Genomic DNA, 19,414 nt, shown 5'->3' with positions numbered 1-19,414 from the left:
AGTGTTTAATTTGAACCTCTGAGTATTTCTATGTAAGTGTGTGTTTTTGCATTCCTATCCTGGGCCTTGTAGGAGTGCCTGCATCTTCTCTGTTGTCATACTCTGAGTCTACAGATTAGATAGACTCTGTGTCTGTTCCACTGCATCTTCTGTATTGTCATGCTCTGGGTCTACAGATTTGATAGAGTCTGTGTCTGTTCCACCTCGGAATCTCTCACAGTGCAAGCACATTTTCTATGTATGTTAAGATTTCAGTAAACGTATAAACTAATGAAGGCATTAAAGCAATCCCATCGAATCAAAATCAGATTCACAAACAAGTTCATTCCCCCCCATAGCTACGTCTTGTTACTCCAGGTCAACCCCCACTACAGAGAATAGATTTTTGGTTTCATTCATCAGTTTTCTTTCCATTCCAAGAAATGTTTGTTTTTAACATGAACATCAGTTAAATGATTAGTGAATGTTCTTTGTAACATGTTTTCTGCAGACTGTTTTGTTTCTTTAAGTACTGCCAGTTTTAAAGTTAAGTTCTCTTTGAAAAATTCTAGCCTTATTCTGAATAAATTGAGGGAAAAAAGAATTTAGCCAGACCTCTGCAGTGATACTAGAAAGAGCCAATAACCCATCAGGGCTGGAAAGGGATTCAGCTGAATTCTGGTATCACTAGTGAATACTAGAGCATTAGAAGTGATTTACTAACTGTTAAAGGTACTCTTTGCTTTTGGGTTCATATTTGAGGAGCAAGCTGATCCAAGATTTTTGTTAGTTTGGTCAAGTAGTGACTTGGAATTGATGTAATTTGGGATACCATTTTAGGGGAATGTTTTTGAACTTTCAAACTGATTATCCCAGACAACTGGTTTACATATCCAGGGCAAGCAAGTCTTATTGGTTCTGCCATCAAAATACATCCTGAATCAGGCCACAGACCGTGTGTAGCACTAAGCACCATCCTAATACAAGCTGCTTTTCTCTCTGTCCTGGATTGTTGCAATAGGCTTCTAACTTACTCCCCTGTATTGTCGCTGTACTCTACCCCGTCATCTCTCACTCCCTTCTCCACACAGTGTGGAGAGTGACCCTTTTAAATAGAGTAAAATGTCACTCCTCTGCTTAGAAATTTCCAAGAGTTTCCCATCTCACTATTAGCAAAACTACTTGGTCCTATGGTGTCTCACAAGCCTTATATCAGTTTCCTGATATTGTACTGTGCCTGGAAAAGCCTTTCCTGATGACTCTACATTAAATAGCAACTGTTTCTGCTCAGCACTCATTAACCTCTACTTTGCTATATTGTTTTCTTCTTAACACTTGTCATCATCCAACATATACTATTTAGTTAGAACTGGACATGGAACGATGGAGGGGTTCCAAATTGGGAAAGGAGTGCATCAAAGCTGTATATTGTCACCCTGCTTATTTAACTTATATGCAGGGTACATCATGTGAAATGCCAGGCAGGATGAAGCACAAGCTGGAATCAAGATTTCCAGAAGAAACATCAATTACCTCAGATATGCAGATGACATCACCTTCATGGCAGAAAGCGAAGAAGACCGAAAGAGCCTCTTGATGAAAGTGAAAGAGGAGAGTGAAAAAGTTGGCTTAAAGCTCAACATTCAGAAAACTAAGATTATGGCATCTGGTCCGATCACTTCATGGGAAATAGATTGGGAAACAGTGGAAACAGTGTCAGACTTTATTTTGGGGGGATCCAAAATCACTACAGATGGTGACTGCAGCCATGAAATTAAAAGACGCTTACTCCTTAGAAGGAAAGTTATGACCAACCTAGACAGCATTTTAAAAAGCAGAGACATTACTTTGCCAACAAATGTCTGTCTAGTAAAGGCTATGGTTTTTCCAGTGGTCATGTATGGATGTGAGAGTTGGACTGTGAAGAAGGCTGAGCACCGAAGAATTGATGTTTTTGAACTGTGGTGTTGGAGAAGACTCTTGAGAGTCCCTTGGACTGCAAGGAGATCCAACCAGTCCATCCTAAAGGAGATCAGTCCTGGGTGTTCATTGGAAGGACTGATGCTGAAGCTGAAGCTCCAATATTCTGGCCACGTCATGCGAAGAGTTGACTCATTGGAAAAGACCCTGATGCTGGGAGGGATTGGGGGCAGGAGGAGAAGGGACGACAGAGGATGAGATGATTGGATGGCATCATCAACTCGACGGACATGGGTTTGAGTAAACTCCAGGAGTTGGTGATGGATAGGGAGGCCTGGCATGCTGCGATTCACGGGGTCACAAAGAGTCGGACACAACTGAGAAACTGAACTGAACTGAAGATTTATTTATACATTTATTTATATTTTTTGCTTCAGCTGTTTGGATATGCATTTTAATCATCTACCCATTTTCCTTTTGTTGTGCTTATTTTTTATGTTTACTTACATGTTTTTAAATAAACTCATTATGTAAAAGGGATGGCCAATGCTTGTCTTTTATATATTGCAGATATTATTTCTTTTCTGTCATATCTTTAAATGGAATGGTTTGTTTTCCTTTATTTTTGCTGTATAAGAGTTTGAAATTTATATGAAATCAGATCTGTCAATATTTGCCTTAATAGTGTCTTATTTTGGCTTTATTACAAGGTCTTTCTCACTAAAATAGTATAAGTTATTCAAAAATATTTGCACTGCTATGGGATTTTTGTACATTTCAATTTTTATTTTATGTAAAGTATATGTAATTACTTAACAAATAATTTTCTAAATGACATACCATTTTTCCCAGCATGTTTGTTGAACACGCCTCCACTCTGTACTTACATGCAGTACTACCTTTGTCTTCTATCAAATGCCTCTTTTTGTTTTTTTCATTGAATTCTTCAAATTTTTGCTTAATAGCATACCATTTTAGTTGCTGGTACTCTATAAGTGTAATGTAGCACAAATGTGAGCAATTTTCTCATTATTTTTAATCTTTTAATTGCTATTTAATGCATATCCTTATAAAATTATTCTTTCAGGTGATCATTACAATGATTTGGTCAAATGCTCTTATGAATTCTGAATATAATTTTTAGTATCTCCTTCTAGCCAACAATCCACCTGTAGAAAACTGCTTAAGATCCCTGTCTTTCTGCCTGTGATCTGAGCTCATCTTTGTGATAAGTTTGTAAGTGGTTGTGTGATTCTTTAATAATTTTTATTTATCTGTCTTCACTTTGTCACTCCTACTAAATATGTGATACTCTTTGATTAATTTTTATTCTGCTTGCAGTTGCAGAACTCTTGGATTATAATATGTGGTCAGGAAATAATTTCTGAATGAACTGATGATTTTTCTCCCTGTCCTTTTCTGAACTGAAGTATCTACAGCTGTACAGGGGCAGAGTGGAGAGGTGACTAATAAGGTACAGTGGTTTCACTAAAGGAAACAGAGTAACAAGCTTAGTGGGTCTAGCACAGAGCCCTAACAAACATTTAAGTTTTGCTTTTTGTTTCCCTCTCCTTCTGTGCGACAGAATCATGGTAAGAAAAAAATGAGGATTTTTTTTCCCAGCCAGACTTATTTAGATTCATTATTGAACCTCTCTGGCTCAGTACTGTATTGGTTAATGCATATATATCCCTTATTTTATGTTCTATTTCTTAGTCTATACTCAAACCAGACTGTAATCCTGAAGATCAAATCTGGGCAAATAGGATCCCTTTTCTTCTATTTATAATTTGAACTTCTATGACTCTCCAGAAGGAAAAGACCACATAACTTGTTCTGTGCCTTTCAGGCTTTCCTTCACTATCTTGTGCTTAATTTTGCTCCAATTTGTGAATATGTCTTTGTTGTCCCTCTGTGCTACAGGAGTGGGACCAGACCAGATTTTGCCCTGCTTCTCATTTCCCCAAAGTGAATCTATACCATGACTTTGCAAGTAATGTTTTTTTGTCTCAATCATTTAAATGGAGTATTCAAAAAGAGTCTTACACAGATATTCACATTTCTTACTTGGCTTCTTCTTTATTAATCATTGCATATTTTCTGTTTCATTTTTCAATTTCTAGAAATAGGCCAACTTTTACTGTTAGTAGGAATTTTGGCTAGAGCAGAAAACATGTGTCTAAAATATGGCTTTGAGTGAATGTGAATAAATGTTGTACTCTGTTCTTTCCTTCACAATTGATCAACCTCAGAATATCTCTGAGAAGGAAACAAACCATCAAACACCAATCCAGTGACAGCTGCCTTTCAACCAAGTTAGAATTGGGAAAGATAAAGGCTATAGCATTTGAACAGATAAAATTTACCTGTTTTATCTTTATAAAAAATAAAGAAATTATGATATATAAGTCACCAATAGTCAATATTTCCCATTTGTAGTATTTGGTGATATTAAGGCTGCAACAGTGAGCTGTCTCCTGATTAGGTTCCCTGGATTTTCTCCTCTCTCTCTTCCTCTATCAACCCTCCCACTCTCAGCCATCCCTGGGGTTTTGGAAATTAGAAGACTGTGTTGGGGAGGAGATACAATTCCCATTCCAGGATTCCTGGATCCAGGCTTTCTGGGTAGGGGAGCACATTCTTCTTTGTATAGATTGTCATTGAGCCTCTGATTCAGTTAATTCTCTTGTGCATATTTGTGTAGAGGTGAATCTGCTCATCTTCCATGAGCAACTTGGGCTGTGGCTTACTCTACCTGCTCTATCCATTATTCATCTTCCATCCATTTTCAAAATCTCCCATCTTCTCACAGAACTTCTTCTGTTCTCGCCATTATAAATTTACATTAAAAATATTTTTGTGTTTTTTTATGATTATTTTAGCAGACTCTCTGAAGGGAAAGGGAATAATATGTGAGTTCAGTCTGCCATCTTTCTTTGGAACGCTATTGGCTAACATCAGGAATTCCCTGGTGGTCCAGCGGTTAGGACTCGGAACTTTCATTGCCACTGGGAAGGGTTCACATACACACACACACAGGCTAACATCTCCCTCTTTTTCAAAACTATGCTCATCTGCCACCTTATATGGCTTCATCTATTGCTCTCCCTTCGTCCTTGGCTTCCAGACACTTTGTGAAGGAATTATCTATGCTCTTTCCCTTTACTTGCTCACATTCTACTCTCTCCTTCCCACTCCTGGCTGATATCTGGCTGTGTCAGTGTACTTAAACAGTTCTGCATAAGGCCATGAGTAGCTTTCATATTGCTCAAAAAGGCATTTAAAATTTGTTTTAGTGTTCTCCTTATGCTTAGGAATTGTTAAAAACAAAACTCAACAGAGTAAATTTTAAAGATCCCTTAGGTTTTATTCAGTGATCCATGTATGGGTCAGAGTCCAATCTAGTAGACAGAAGGGATCTCTGAAGAGCAATACAGTGAAGTGATTTTATAGACAGAAGGGAAAAGGAACAAGGAGGCTGAACTAGGCAAAAAAGCAGATAATGTTATTACAGGTCACTTTCCTTATAGGGAATGGCAAAAATGATCAGGCAGATTGCCTAACCAGTGCTGATCAGGCAATTCCTGATTGACTGGTATTAAACTCATTTTTGTGAAAGCCAAAACTATAATTAAGTCTTAGTTTTCTGTGTAGGATTAGCATGTGAATCAATCTGGGGCCTGTTGTCTTGTTTTTAACTGAGCCTGTGACAATATTCCTGCTTCTTGAAAATACCTTTGACTTTCATGACAGAGCAGTTTTCTAGTTTCCCTTCTTTGCAAACCTGGATGCACTCCTCTTCTGTTGGCTTTGCATGCTCATCAAACTTTATGCATACATGCATACTGTAATTCATTATGGCATTGTTGTACAACCTTCCTCATCTACTTTGTTCTCTTACTCTAAATGACCTCTTGGTTTCACGGGTCAACCATATGTGAATTATTGTCTATCAAACATTGTATCAGAGTTCTATCTAAGAAACAGAACTGTTATTTTGAATACTATGGAATATGGAATTTATTATTTTATAGGCATTTGATCTCATGAAGCAATAAGACTATTTCCTCTGTGATTAGCAGTGGGTCTAAGTCATGGGGACAGGCACTTGGGGAGGTAAGAGGAACATGACATGGGGGAGGATAATAATAAACAAATCCATCAGGATGAGCTAAAGACAGTTTTGGTCTTTTACAGCCTCCAATCATCCAATTACCTGACTTTGATAATTCAAGTAATCTGCAAAGAAAGCTGGTGCCCTTGGTTACAATAGTAAACTCCTTCCTGGCCCATGAGTTAGAGAAGGTGAAAGAAGGGAGCTGGATGGGAGCTGATGAAGTTGTCAACTGAACCACTGCCCCACATCTACAAGGTGAGTCAGTGATAACATCTGTAAGTTGCAATAGTGTCCCTAATCAACTTCCTACATGGAAGAATAATACAAGGGATATAGCTACTGCTTCCACTCTGCCTTCTAAACCTCACACAAAATATCTCTGTGGTCTACACTAAGCTTGAACTATTAATACACAGGGAAGGAAGTTCTAGAAAATGTAGTTTCAATTTAACTAGGTAGACACAGGGCAACCCCATTACAAGTCTTGAGTTCCAGGTCTATAAAACTAGGGTGACCACATAATTTTCTTTTAAAATATGGCATTTAGAGAGTGAAAGGTGATGGGGCAAATGCTAAAACCCTCATGCAATCCAGGTCATCTATTTTGGAACATGTACGCTAAACCTGCAAATTACCTACTTTAGACTGGACCTCTTGAAGTATTTCCTCCAAGTTCAGTTTCTCATGCTAGTCAAGTTTACTCTTATCACCATGCTAAATTGTATTAGCATGAGAGACACATTTCTGTGTCAACCAAAATTTCTTTCCTGGCCTTTAGAACTTTTTGTCATGATCAGTTCAGTCACTCAGTCGTGTCCGAATCTTTGTGACTCCATGGACTGCAGCACACCAGGCCTCCCTATCCATCACCAACTCCTGGAATTTACTCAAACTCATGTCCATTGAGTCGGTGATGCCATCCAACCATTTCATCCTCTGTCATCCCCTTCTTCTCCCACCTTCAATCTTTCCCAGCATCAGGGTCTTTTCAAATGAGTCAATTCTTCACATTAGGTGGCCAAGTATTGGAGTTTCAGCTTCAGCATAAGTCCTTCCAATGAACATTCAGGACTGATCTCTTTTAGGATGGACTAGTTGGATCTTCTTGCAGTCCAAGGGACTCTCAAGAGTCTTCTCCCACATCATGGTTCAAAAGCACAGTTCAAAAGCATCAGTTCAAGAGCATCAGTTTGTCAAGATGGTCTCTATAATAATGAGCTTTAAATATATTGTTTTCCTATTATCCTGTTTTCCATTTATTTCTACTTTCCCCCCCATAGAATCGTCTCAGTTTAAGTGAGTCTTTGTCTTTAAATTAACATATGGGCTTAATGTACCTACAAATGGCCTTGTAGTTTAATTTGGGGGCACCATAAATTCTGGAGTTTATCTAAATTGCATCAATTCATTTGGTGATTAAAAGCCTATTTTTTTTTTCAAATTCACATTTGAAAGTTTTTAATTATATTTTGATCTCAGAGTAGCATCCAGCTCTAAAAACTTTTTCAGAACAGAGATCAAGGATTGGAAATCCTTAAGTTCAGTAGATCTTTCCTTTGCTAAACAAGATTGTCCTCTCTTTCTCTTCAAAAAGTTCTCATTGATGAGTCAATATTCTATTGAATATTGACTTTTCACTCATATTTAATTTCCATTCTCAGGAAAATGGGAGAAACTTTAAAAGGAAATACAATCCAGATAGGAAAGCAAAGATTCATGGTTGAATGCTAGAAAGTTTATCTCAAATGACTGTTTTATGTTTATAGTGATCATTTAAGAAATATGGATACCTAGAAAAGTGGATGAAAATTAGAAAAGGAAACCAGATCAGGAAAAGACTGATGTAAGATGAGCTGTGGTCTAACATAGATAACAGTTAAACCTGTATCTCATGCATGTGTTAAAAGAAATGCTTAATAGTCATGATACATGGGCCTAGTTGCTCCGGGCATGTGAGATCTTGCTAGATGAGGGATCAAACGCCTGTACCCTGAACTGGCAGGCAGATTCTTCACCACTGACCATCAGTGAAGCCCAACGAGGCAAATTTTATTTGGGCAAAATGAGGTCTGCAGCTGGGAGACAGCATTTCAGATAGCTCTCAGAAAGTGCTCTGAGGAGATGAGAGGTAGAGCTAGGATATAGAGGAGTTTTGCAACAAAGGGCAGGCAGTGGGACACATCAAGGGGTTATTGTTAATTAAAGAAACCAGATATGTCAAATTAAGGAATTCGGTACTTTTCTAAGCAGGGGAAGATGTAAGCTCCTAGGATCACGGAAATCATTCCTTTAATATGCACCTCCTGTCAGATCAGCAGCGGCATTAGATTCTCACAGGAGTGCAAACTCTACTGTGAACTGTGCATGTGAGGAATCAAGGTCAAGTTCTCCTTATGAGAATCTAACATCTGAGAATCTGAGGCGGAGCCGAGGCAGTGATGCCAGGTCTGGAGAGTGGTGGAAAACACAGATTATCATTAGCAGTGAGGTTTGACTGCACAGAGATGATAATAAATCAATTATTTGCAGACTCATATCAAAACCCTCTCAGTGAGTGACAAGTGACAATTAAGCCGCATCTGGTGGTAGGTTTCACAGTGGTAGGTGAGTTGACATACTTCAATTGCACAGCTGATCTGGTGGCAGGCTTTAAGTCAGAATCCAGACTAATTGTTCAAAGTATACATTTCGAATATGTGGTTTCTACTTTTAAGACTTTTTGAAACATTTGCCTTGCTGCGATTTGTTTTTTTAAAGATTTCTGATCTATAGAGTAAGCTAAAAGCACAGAATGATAAGTGTCGTGGGAATGACCTCCTGTCTGGAATAGTCTCCTCCTCAAGGCAGCAGGCCTCAGCTGAGCAGGAAGCACTGGCCAACACCCACTGTCTTTTTGATAGCATTCTTGACTTTCTGGTTCCTCAGACAGTAGATGAATGGATTTAGCATGGGCGTGAGGACTGCATACACAGCTGAGATGAGTTTGTTGGAGTTAAAAGAAGCAATAGCTCTGGGCCGAACATACATGAAAATCATGGCTGTGTAATAAATTATGACTACTGTGAGGTGGGATGCACAGGTGGAGAAGGCCTTCTTCCTTCCCTGGGTGGAGGGTATACGCAGAATGGTGGAGACAGTGTAGACATAGGAGAGGATGGTAGCGGTGAGAGGGAAGACAAGAATGACAATAGCCAAAGCAAAGTCCACTAGCTCAGCTGTGGACATGTCTTTGCAGGCCAGTTTGAGGATTGGTGAGATGTCACAGAAAAAGTGGTTCATGACATTGGAGCCACAGAAAGTGGCATGTGAAATAAAATAGACCTTGATCACAGTGATCATGAATCCAGTCATATAAGAGAAAGCCACCAGCTGCACACAATAACCTGTGGTCATGATGACTGGGTATCTGAGAGGGTGGCAGATGGCCACATAGCGGTCATAGGCCATGGCTGCCAGAAGTACACACTCCGTGCAGGCAAGCGAGATAAAGAAGTAGAGCTGGGTCATGCAGCCTGGGAAGGAGATGCGCCGTCTCTGCAGGAGGAATCCATCCAGCATCTTGGGGACTGTGACAGAGACATACCAGACCTCCAGGAAGGACAGGCTACTCAGGAAATAGTACATGGGCTTATGGAGGGAGCCAGTGACCCAGACAGTGAGCATGATGACAAGATTCTCTACTACCACCAGCAAGTAGACCACAAGGAAGAGGGAGAAGAGCAGGACCTGCAGCCAGGGGGCGGTGGGGAAGCCCACCAGGATGAACTCACTCACCAGAGTGATGTTTCTCCCCAGCATGACTAAGAGCTCTGAGAGGCAGGAAGTCATCACAAATAATGAAGGTGACTATGACATTGGAGAGGAGAACAGTGTGTTAGCAAATCAGTCTTTCCTGATAATGATACTCATAAAATAACCTCTTGTCAGTATGAAGTAATCTTCCAATGGGAAGCATACATTTCCATCCAAAAAATGTCATGTGTTTCTTATGAAAAACTCCTGGAATCAAAGTGCACTCCCATCCCTTACTCTCACTCACCTGATGAAAGATTTGAATGTCACTCTCCGTGTCATTCCTTACTCCTTTGTCCATCAACATGGACCAGTGGTCTCTCACTTGCTAGTTTCAAATCTCAATTTAATTAGAAAGCCACAGCACAAGACATTTTTACTGCCTGAAAGAAAATGTTTAGGATAATGTCAGAAAAAGCTCCAGGGTTTAATATTGGGGTGACCTATTGCCTGTAGTCCTTTGATCCACCACCATTTCTTCACAGTAGAGTCTGTGGAAATTTAAAGAAATGATAAGTCTTAGACAATCCATTAATGACTCTCCATTGCTCTTAGATAAAAGTTCTTCGTATTTTGACCCCTATGCATTTCTCCAGCCTCTCTCATGGCATCCTCTAAATTGTTTCCATGCTTGAGATATACTCCAATAGTTCTGCTCCTCAAGCACACTGTAATCACTCTTGCATTTTACATGCACTCATGCCTCTTCCTTTTATGCCTTTTCCCCATTTTTATCTGTTGATTCAAGATTCCATCTCGGAGATAACCGCACCAAAGCTGGGTGAAATACTTCAGCAGCATTTTCTTCCAATGCACAACCTTCTCATGCATTGAGATTTCTCTCCTTTACATTGTATCTTTCAAAACTCAGGGAGATATTGGTCAAAGGGTTTAGCATTCTGGTTATATGATGAATAAGCTCTGGGGTTCTAATGTACAGCCCGGTGACTACTGTTATTAATGCTGCATTATATACTTGCAAGTCGCTAAAAGAATAGATCTTATATGTTCTCATCACACACAAAGAAATCAAAATTATGTTACATAATAGAGGTGTTAACTAACCTTATTGTGATAAGTTTTTCATAACATATATGTGTATGAAGTCATCATATTAGACTGCTTAATCTTACACAATGTTATATGTTGATTATATCTCAAAAAAACTGGGGAAAAAAGACTGTTCTTCAAGACTATGAACCCAATCCCTAGAATAGTGACTGGAAAACATAAATATTATCAAATATATATTAACAAGTGAATTAATCCCTTTAAGCTGGTGGCAGGAGGCACACACCTATCAGGCTACACATCTTTGGACATCCGTCCATCTTGCATACCCAGGGTGTGTGCTCTGCTTAGTCACTCAGTTGTGTCCAACTCTTTGCGACCACATGGACTGTAGCCTGCCAGGCTCCTCTGTCCATGGGGATTCTCCAGGCAAGAATACTGGAGTGGATTGCCATGCCCTCTTCTAAGGGATCTTCCCAACCCAGGGAACAAACCCAGGTCTCCCACCTTGCAGGCAGATTCTTTACCGTCTGATCCACCAGGGAAGCGAACATACCCAGGGTACTTTCATGATAAATATATCCACCCTATCTGAGAACACCGGATATGATCCTTTGTCTCAGGTCACCTGGTAGGTCAGAGTCTCTGTCAGCCATTGTGGCAAGCTCTACCTAGAGGGGTAAGGAAAAGGGAGGCCAGAGCATACATGAATACAATACAAGGATAGGCCACCTTGCAAGGCTGGAAGGAAGAGTCGTTTGTGAAGTAGCCCAATTACTTTAATCTGTGGCTAAGGAAAGAGGTTACCACAGGTTTATCTCTTGAAAAGTATGTAAATGAATACATATCTCCACTAAATATCACATTCATCCATAAAGACTGAGTTTAGGTCCCACCTTCAGAATATTGTTCACTCTTTTGGCCAAACGATTTGTCCCCCCTACTGTCCATTTAACACACAGAGGGTGGGAGATCAATCAAGGATCATCTTGATAACCTTTTGGCTAGAGATCTTCTGGCCATGGCTCATGGCAAGGGACAGAAAGATGAGAGGCCAAAATACATATTATTTTTGCCACTGCCTCCTTTCCACAGCAGTACATGCCAGCAGACCTCTGCATTGCTTGCTGGATAGAAAGGGATTATGTCTCACCCCAGAGCCTCCAATCAACACCTTTCACCCGTGATGTAGTTCATTTGTAAGCAGTTCTCAGCCTGTCTCTCAATGTCTTTGACCTAATGTTTTTCTTTGGGAAAAACAACTGGATTTGATAGCAGAAAGGAGTGATATTCCTCACATTCTTCAGTATGTAGAGACTTTTCTTCGGGGCTTGTGTTAGTGTAACACTCTGCATTTTCACTATATGCCACATAATTTCCCACACTTACCTTTGCAGATGAGTCATCAGCACTGACTTTAGAGTCAGAAAAAGGCTACCAGCTATGTCATCCTGAACAGAATATTTAAGAGTCAGGTACTTCAACACCCACTGTTGTAAAAGAACATAATGTTAATAATGCCTACCTTGCTGGTTTGTTGTGAGGATAAATGTGATAATGCATGGGTAAGGCACTAGACTCATACATGCTACTCATATGTGTTTGTTTAAACATGCAGCCTTTTTCATTTTCGCTTTTTTTTTTTATGTTATATTCTGGGGTAATGCGGTAAGCCAATTTCCTGGGGAAAAGGATTATAGCATCTTTGAAAAGCTCTGAGTTGCAGATCACTCATGCCTCCTTTCTTATCTTCTTATCCTATATTGCTTTCATGTATTTAATCATATCACCGTTGTGAGGCTGCCAGGGTTAATACCATGATGGGCGGCCTGGACCTAAGTTTTAGCTTCTCCCGAAATGGTAAGATTCCCTACCCCCATCAGGTAACCTGGAGCCAGCCAATCAATATGCGCCCAGTAAGAACAAAGGGAGAGCTGAGAAGCCCGTGAAAGCCCAGGTTTGAAAAAAGCCCGCGAAAGTCTGTACCAATAGAATTGCTTTGCAAACATGTAACCAATCCGCTTAAGCCAGCTACTAACCGCTTTTGCATATCTTATAAATTTGTGTAACAAGCTTGAGCTCAGCGCTTTCTGACCCTGCACCACTGTGATGTTTGTGGCAGAAAGCCCTGGCTCGAGACAGTAATAAACTTCCCTTTTTTGCGAGTTGCATTGTCTTGGAAGCCTTCTCTCTTCCCGCTCGGGGATTCGGACATCGGGCATAACAACCGTTACTTCATATTCTCTTCCATGTATTTGCCACAAATGCACCTCTCAGCAGACTTTATTTTGTATCATAGAGAAATGCAGAATTCTATTTTCCTTTTTTTCAGAACTAATAGCCCTGAGCTCTAGAATCTCTGTGGTGCCTGAGGAAAAAAAATCCTTTCATTAAAGTATAGAATTTGTTTTCAGTCTTTTGTATGCTCATTCTCAAGAGAAAACACAGACACCAACAGACTTTTTCTGGAACAGGAAACATATCTTTTTTCCCCTGGTCCAACATCCAAACAATCTCTCAGCTGCCCAAATGTGTACTGGATCTTCATTTCCCCACTCACTCCCCCATAATACCCTTTCCCCCATCCAAAAATGATGTCTGCATCATTTCCCTAAGCCTCTCCTCATCTTCCCTGGAACTTTCTTTAAGGATCAACAAATCTCACCTGGTACCTTCAACTTCTCACCAGGATCCACCTTCCCTATCTTCAAGAGTGAAAAATTCTGCAGACATTTGCACTAATCTTGAGAAAGCAGGCTGGCTTGCATATTTTTGTACTTCCTGGGGATCCATGTCTGGTCTCTGCTTAGACTGCCTGATCAGTATTGCAGCACTGAGACCAGAAGACTAGAGCTGAGGCAGAATATATTTAACACTCACCCTCCCTTCTTCCCACAGGACTCACTCACATAGTCTCTCTTGGCTCCAGGGAAATTCTGTGCTGCCAAGATCATGTCCAGGGAACCTGGACAGGGAGGTTGACTCTCCATCCACCTATCTATTCCTCTTCATACTTGAATATATTTAACTGTACCTGTAGAGAGAGTGCGGTCCTTTTTTCTTCCTACTATATGCAAAGTAGTGCAGCACCAAATTACTCAAAAATCAGGACAAGAACTCTGAGTCAGTTAATAAGGTAATTAATACATTCATTTGTTCATTCATTACAAAAATCACATCCTGCTTTTACTGTACTCTTTTTATGTACAAATCAATGTGCTATATACATTTTTTGGAGTAAAATTATGTAGATTGTGGCTTCTGCCCTCTAGGAACTTCTAATATTCTAATTGAAGTTAGAAGTAAATACTGTAATGAGTGTGGTATGTGATGTGTGACAAAAGAGAGGTGCAAACAGTGTTCTAGGTACACCAATGAGGGAGAAATGGTTTCTAACATAGGAATCTAGAAAAGGTTTCATCAAAGAGGTGTCATTCCAGACTCATCGCAGGAAGGTAGCATGAAAATAATGCAATGAGAAATAATTTTGGTCCATCAGTCAGAAGATCTAGTTTTAATGTAGATTCCATCATTTTTAAGATATTTGACCTTAAAAAATTATCTTTATTCCTCAAGATTTTATCCCACAAAACATGGTAATAATAATTCTCTTGTCACTATCATATTATTAATGTTAGTTTCAGAAGTAATATGAATATGAGTATGTATATGAAAACAGCTCTAAAACTGCTTTGTGATAAGTATACAAATGTAAATATTACCTGTGTTGGAATATGAACCACAGTCACGATTTGATCAGAAGAAATGATGTGAGAAGGCTTTCCGTGTAGAGAGACACACACAAGAGCATGCAGTGGAACGATATCAGAAGGTAGACAGGTGACCATAGAGTCCTCTGCCTTGGGTTGCAAGAAGCACTCAGTCATCTGATGAGCATTTGAGAAGTATGTACTGTGTGTGAAGAACAGTGCAAAATGACGATCCCTTTTGTCTGTCAGGGCTTCCCTTGTGGCTCAGCTGGTGAAGAGTCCACCAGCAATGAGGCAGACCTGAGTTCGATCGCTGGGTTGCGAAGATCCCTGGAGAAGAGAAAGGCTACCCACTCCAGTATTCTGGCCTGGAGAATTCCATGGACTGTATGGTCCAAGGGGTAGCAAAGAGTTGGACATGACTGAGTGACTTTCACTTTCACTTTTGTCTGTCAAGTTATCCACAGAAGAGTGAGCCCACAGAATCTCTGCCCTTAATTGTGCTTCAGTAGTGAAGAAGATCCCCTGGAGAAGGAAATAGCAACCCACTCCAGTATTCTTGCCTGGGAAACCCTATGGATGGAGAAGCCTGGAAGACTACAGTCCATGGGGTCACAAAGAGTCAGACACAACGGAGCGACTTCACTTTAACCGTAAAATTGAGAATCAAGTGCTAGAAGTTTTGCAAGAACAAAGGCCCAGGAGATACATTTGTATGTCTGTGAATAGGTGGATGAAGGGAGTGAAAGAGTGACCTGAAAAAATGAGAAATTCTAGAGAAATAAACCCCTAAAGATCCTAAAGGATAACATCTAGGCAGCATCTGTCTATTGTAACTTATTGTCATTTAAGGTACTACTAGTGATTTGTTCTCAATAGGATATATAATGTGTTCCAAATTACTCTTTTCAATCCTGCCTGAGAAGAATTCAAATGAATCTGTGATATAGCAACCCCTCCTAGGTATATTGGCAGGTATATGTGTGATCTCAGAATACACAGATAACATAGATACGATGTGACAACCAGCAGTGGTGGGTTCATTTACATTGTTTACACTTCTGTGGCTAGGCCTTAAGGGAAAATCAGTTTCCCTTTCGAACAAACCAAGTACAGTATGTCTTCCTGTGCCCAGTCGTTCAGTCATATCTGACTCTTTGCAATCCCATGGACCACAGGCTGCCAGACTTTTCTGTCCATAGGATTTTCCAGACAAGAATATTGGAGTCAGTTGCCATTTCCTACTCCAGAGTGTTTTCCTACCTATCTCCAAATACAAGTCAAAAATGATGGATGTTTGTAGTTTAACTTTGTTTTTGCCCAGTAACACAGTCAGGCAAGAGTTTGTTTCCAAGTGACTCACTGAGCAGTGTCAGCATTTTATCTCAAATAAAAATTATTTTTATTATTTATCGTTTATACTATCCACTCATACCACACTACCTTCTATATCAGGAAGTCCAATAGAAACATACATGTTTTGTTCTTTAAAAAAAGCTAAGGCTGGACCTAGCCCTTCCCCTACCCCATCCATTCATATTCTTTGTCTAAAGGCATGTGGTGAGTTGGCACTATTCTAGAAATCTAGATCACTGGTGTTCAAGAAATGAGACTATGGAACATGAAAATCAGGAAGGTATTATCCCCCTAAGGAAAGACTGTAAGAGAAAATGAAAACATCTGTGCTATAAGCCCTCTCTCTTCTCTGCTTGCCTGCCACAAATGGTGACAACTAAAAGAGCCAGTATCATTAGTTAGAGCTGCTAAATATATAAAGCAAAAATAGTGTAATTTATACTTTATTTTAACTCTCCCTTATCAATCAGCTAAATTAAAACAGCATCAATTGCATGAATTTCATGAGAATTAAAAATCTGGTAAATTGTGAAAAAGTTAATATGAAGTCACTGAAATCAACTGAATCCTATTCAATTATTTAGTATAAAAAGACTGATAATGTGTTCCTTTTTAAATAAACTTTTTATTTTGGAATAATGTTGGATTTGCAGAAAAGTTTTAAAGAGACTTCTCATATTTTACTAGTTTGTTTCTCCTAGTATTATCACCTGACCTTACAGTATACACTTTCGAAACTAAGAAAGCAAGACTTGTACATGTTTTTGGTTACTAAACTCCAGGTTTTATTCATACTTTGCCAGGTTTTCCATATTCTTTTTACATTCCAGGATCCAATCTGAGATAGCACATTCCTTTTAGGTGTCCTGTCTCTTAGTCCCCAGGATTTGATAGTTTTTTGTATTTACTTGAATCTCACAACTGTAAGGGATTCTTAATGTAGCAGGATAGGGTATTTAGTACTATAGAAGGAGTTTATTCAAAATTGATGGGAACCAGTCAACATTTTTGAGGACAAAAGCTGTCTACATTGATCCTCACTTGCTGTGTAGATATTTGTTGCCTCTGGCTGCTGGGAGCCAGCACATGAGATCCCACCCATGACAAGGTCGTGAGGAGAAGACCTGACAAGCAAGGCAGATCAGGACTTCAGGGATTTCAAAAAGCTGCCCCGGCGCTCACCTTAAAGATGATCTCTGTCTTTCTGATGCTTGCTATATTAGACTACTCCCTAATTTCTGTGACATGGGTTGAAGGCCTTCCCCGATCTCTTTCCAAACAGAATCACCTTAGAACTTTAATTAATATGTCCGCCAGATGGTGGTATCCTATAAGATTATCTAGGATGAAAGGAGTGTTTCAATTTAGACCCCTTTGCTGGCATTCTAGCCTGCTTGGCAAATGCGTACTAATGCACATGACGGCTCACAACACCTTAATCATAAACGGAATAAAGAACCTGATCACATAAAGGCCCTAATAGGCCCAGGGCCCTTCGGGGGTGAGGAAGTCCTATTAGAGAACACAAAAATATTATTCTAAAAGTGGTTATAGTCAAAGATTTAGAAAAATAAGAGTTTAGAATTGTTCATTTTAACCAGGAATGCTAAACAGGGGCTGCCTCACCGGAGCTGCAGAGTCTTTGTGCTGTAAACCTTTTAGATAAATTTAACTGATAACTTCTGCAAAAGGACTGACCTTTGTGTTCATTAAAGACTAGATTATAGGAAAACAGCTTTGCATTCACCTAGGTCATAAAATGTCAATAGGCCCCAAGGCCAGAAGATAATGTACAAGACCCTCATAAACAAAGAAGTATGCAGAAAACACCCTGGTTTCATGAAGAATAAGCTGATGTAATGTTAAACTATCTTCCCCTTAGAAATATACTGATTTAGGGTATAAAAGCCATGGTAAAAAATTAAGTATTGCCAGACTCTGCCAGACCCTGCAAACACCCCCGTCTGGTCACTCTCTCTCCCCCTCTCTCCCTTGATAGGGCCAAGGCTGGTCGCACGTGTCTTCTCTCTCTCCTTTTCTCGCCAACGCCGTTCATCCTGAGGGTACCCCTGGATCCTGCTGAGGCTGGACCCTGGCATCTGGCCACTCTCAATACCTCTCCTATCTGAAGGATCCTGTCTGGATCCAGTACTCCTATTTCCTATAATGATGAAGGAGACTGGAGACTTCCCCCAGACAACGCCCTGGCCAAAGGAAATTACAAAAGAGCCACATCATTTATCAATATTTTGAAAAATTTGTAATTATAAAGATGATCTGAAAGAAATAGGATCAAATGTAATAAGAATTTTTTAAAAGTCCTCTCTCTAGGTTTATGGACAAATAATTATATCAATGGATGATGAAGAATACTTATCTGATAACTAATAGTTCATTTGAAAATCTTAGGTTTGGAATATCAAATTCAATATCAGTCATGAGGATAATATGACTGTGAACATACAGTCCAAGTCAGGAGAAGTGTTAATCCCACCAGAGTTAACATTGACTCAAACATCTCAGATTCGTAATTGAAAGATAGATAAGTGCAGGAGATTGTGCTAACCTTGTTTCCTACACCTGAAGTATTTGGTTCCAAATTTTGAAATCAGAATTAGAGGTATTTTTTTAAACTAAAAAAATTTAAAAAAACACACATACTTTATTGTAAAAAGCTTGGAAGAGAAAGAAAAGCACAATAAAGGAAATCAGCATCATGGGTGTTTACTTCCTGCTAATTGGAGTTCACTGCTAAGGAGGCTCATAAAATAGCTACACTATTGATGCCCAGAAGAGGACATTCCCTTCCCAGACTGAAGAAGGAATTCATAGGGCCAGGACTCTATCTCAGGCCTATCTGTGCTGATCATGCTCGGCTGCCTCTCCAGTGGACTCTGAACTCTCTGCTTAGTGCCTGTGGGAACGACAATGGAAGGATAAGACCCTCTCTGGACAAGGGAATCTTGAAGATCACATCCAGGTTACTCATTGCCTAAGAGGAAACGTACCATAATCACCCCTGTCTCCGGACAGGTCGTAAACATTTTCCGTGTCTATCAGGATGTAATCACAGGCTTATCGATTATTAACTGGTTGGAACGTGACCACAAGCTTATTGATTATTAACTGTTTGGAATGTAACTGCAGGCTTATTGATTATTGACTGTTTGAACACATAACAGGTGAATGATGGGGTTATTGTAGTTGTATTTACCCTACCTTTGTTTATGTAAGTCTCAAGGGAATTGGGGTGGTGGGTTTGGACACGTACACATGGGGTATAAAAGATTTTCACAAATGCTGGTCGGGGTCCTTGGCTAAGAGGAGACTCTGCCTTGGACCCGCCGGTGTAATAAACTGTACTCCACTATATGCATTGTCCTTCTGAGTGAGTTTCTTTCCCGGAAAACATGGCTATAACAAGACCACTACTCAATTTCAGATACTTATTCAATGGCAGAGGTAGAAGATAGATTTTTGGTGAACTGCATATCCAGTTGCCGGGCCTGCCGGCTAGATGAACAGGTCA

General features: G+C 39.8%; 2 protein-coding genes across 2 annotated transcripts in view; both read right to left on the bottom strand.

The window, feature by feature from the left end:
• LOC122449250 (interferon-induced very large GTPase 1-like) overlaps positions 1-19,414 on the bottom strand; it is a 393,510-nt gene that overhangs the window by 186,233 nt on the left and 187,863 nt on the right. The gene's annotated exons all lie outside the window — the stretch shown is intronic.
• Positions 8,870-9,814, bottom strand: LOC122449843 (olfactory receptor 6-like). The gene has a single exon (XM_043481884.1). The coding sequence runs from the start codon at positions 9,812-9,814 to the stop codon at positions 8,870-8,872; it is 945 nt and encodes a 314-aa protein (XP_043337819.1).

The sequence above is a fragment of the Cervus canadensis genome, chromosome 11 (assembly GCF_019320065.1).
Source record: "Cervus canadensis isolate Bull #8, Minnesota chromosome 11, ASM1932006v1, whole genome shotgun sequence".
NCBI lineage: Eukaryota > Metazoa > Chordata > Mammalia > Artiodactyla > Cervidae > Cervus > Cervus canadensis.
This window is presented reverse-complemented; position numbering and strand designations above follow the sequence as displayed.

Bases quoted from the DNA above. Each gene is read 5' to 3' on its own strand.
- LOC122449843 (XM_043481884.1), bottom strand. From the start codon at position 9,814: ATGCTGGGGAGAAACATCACTCTGGTGAGTGAGTTCATCCTGGTGGGC.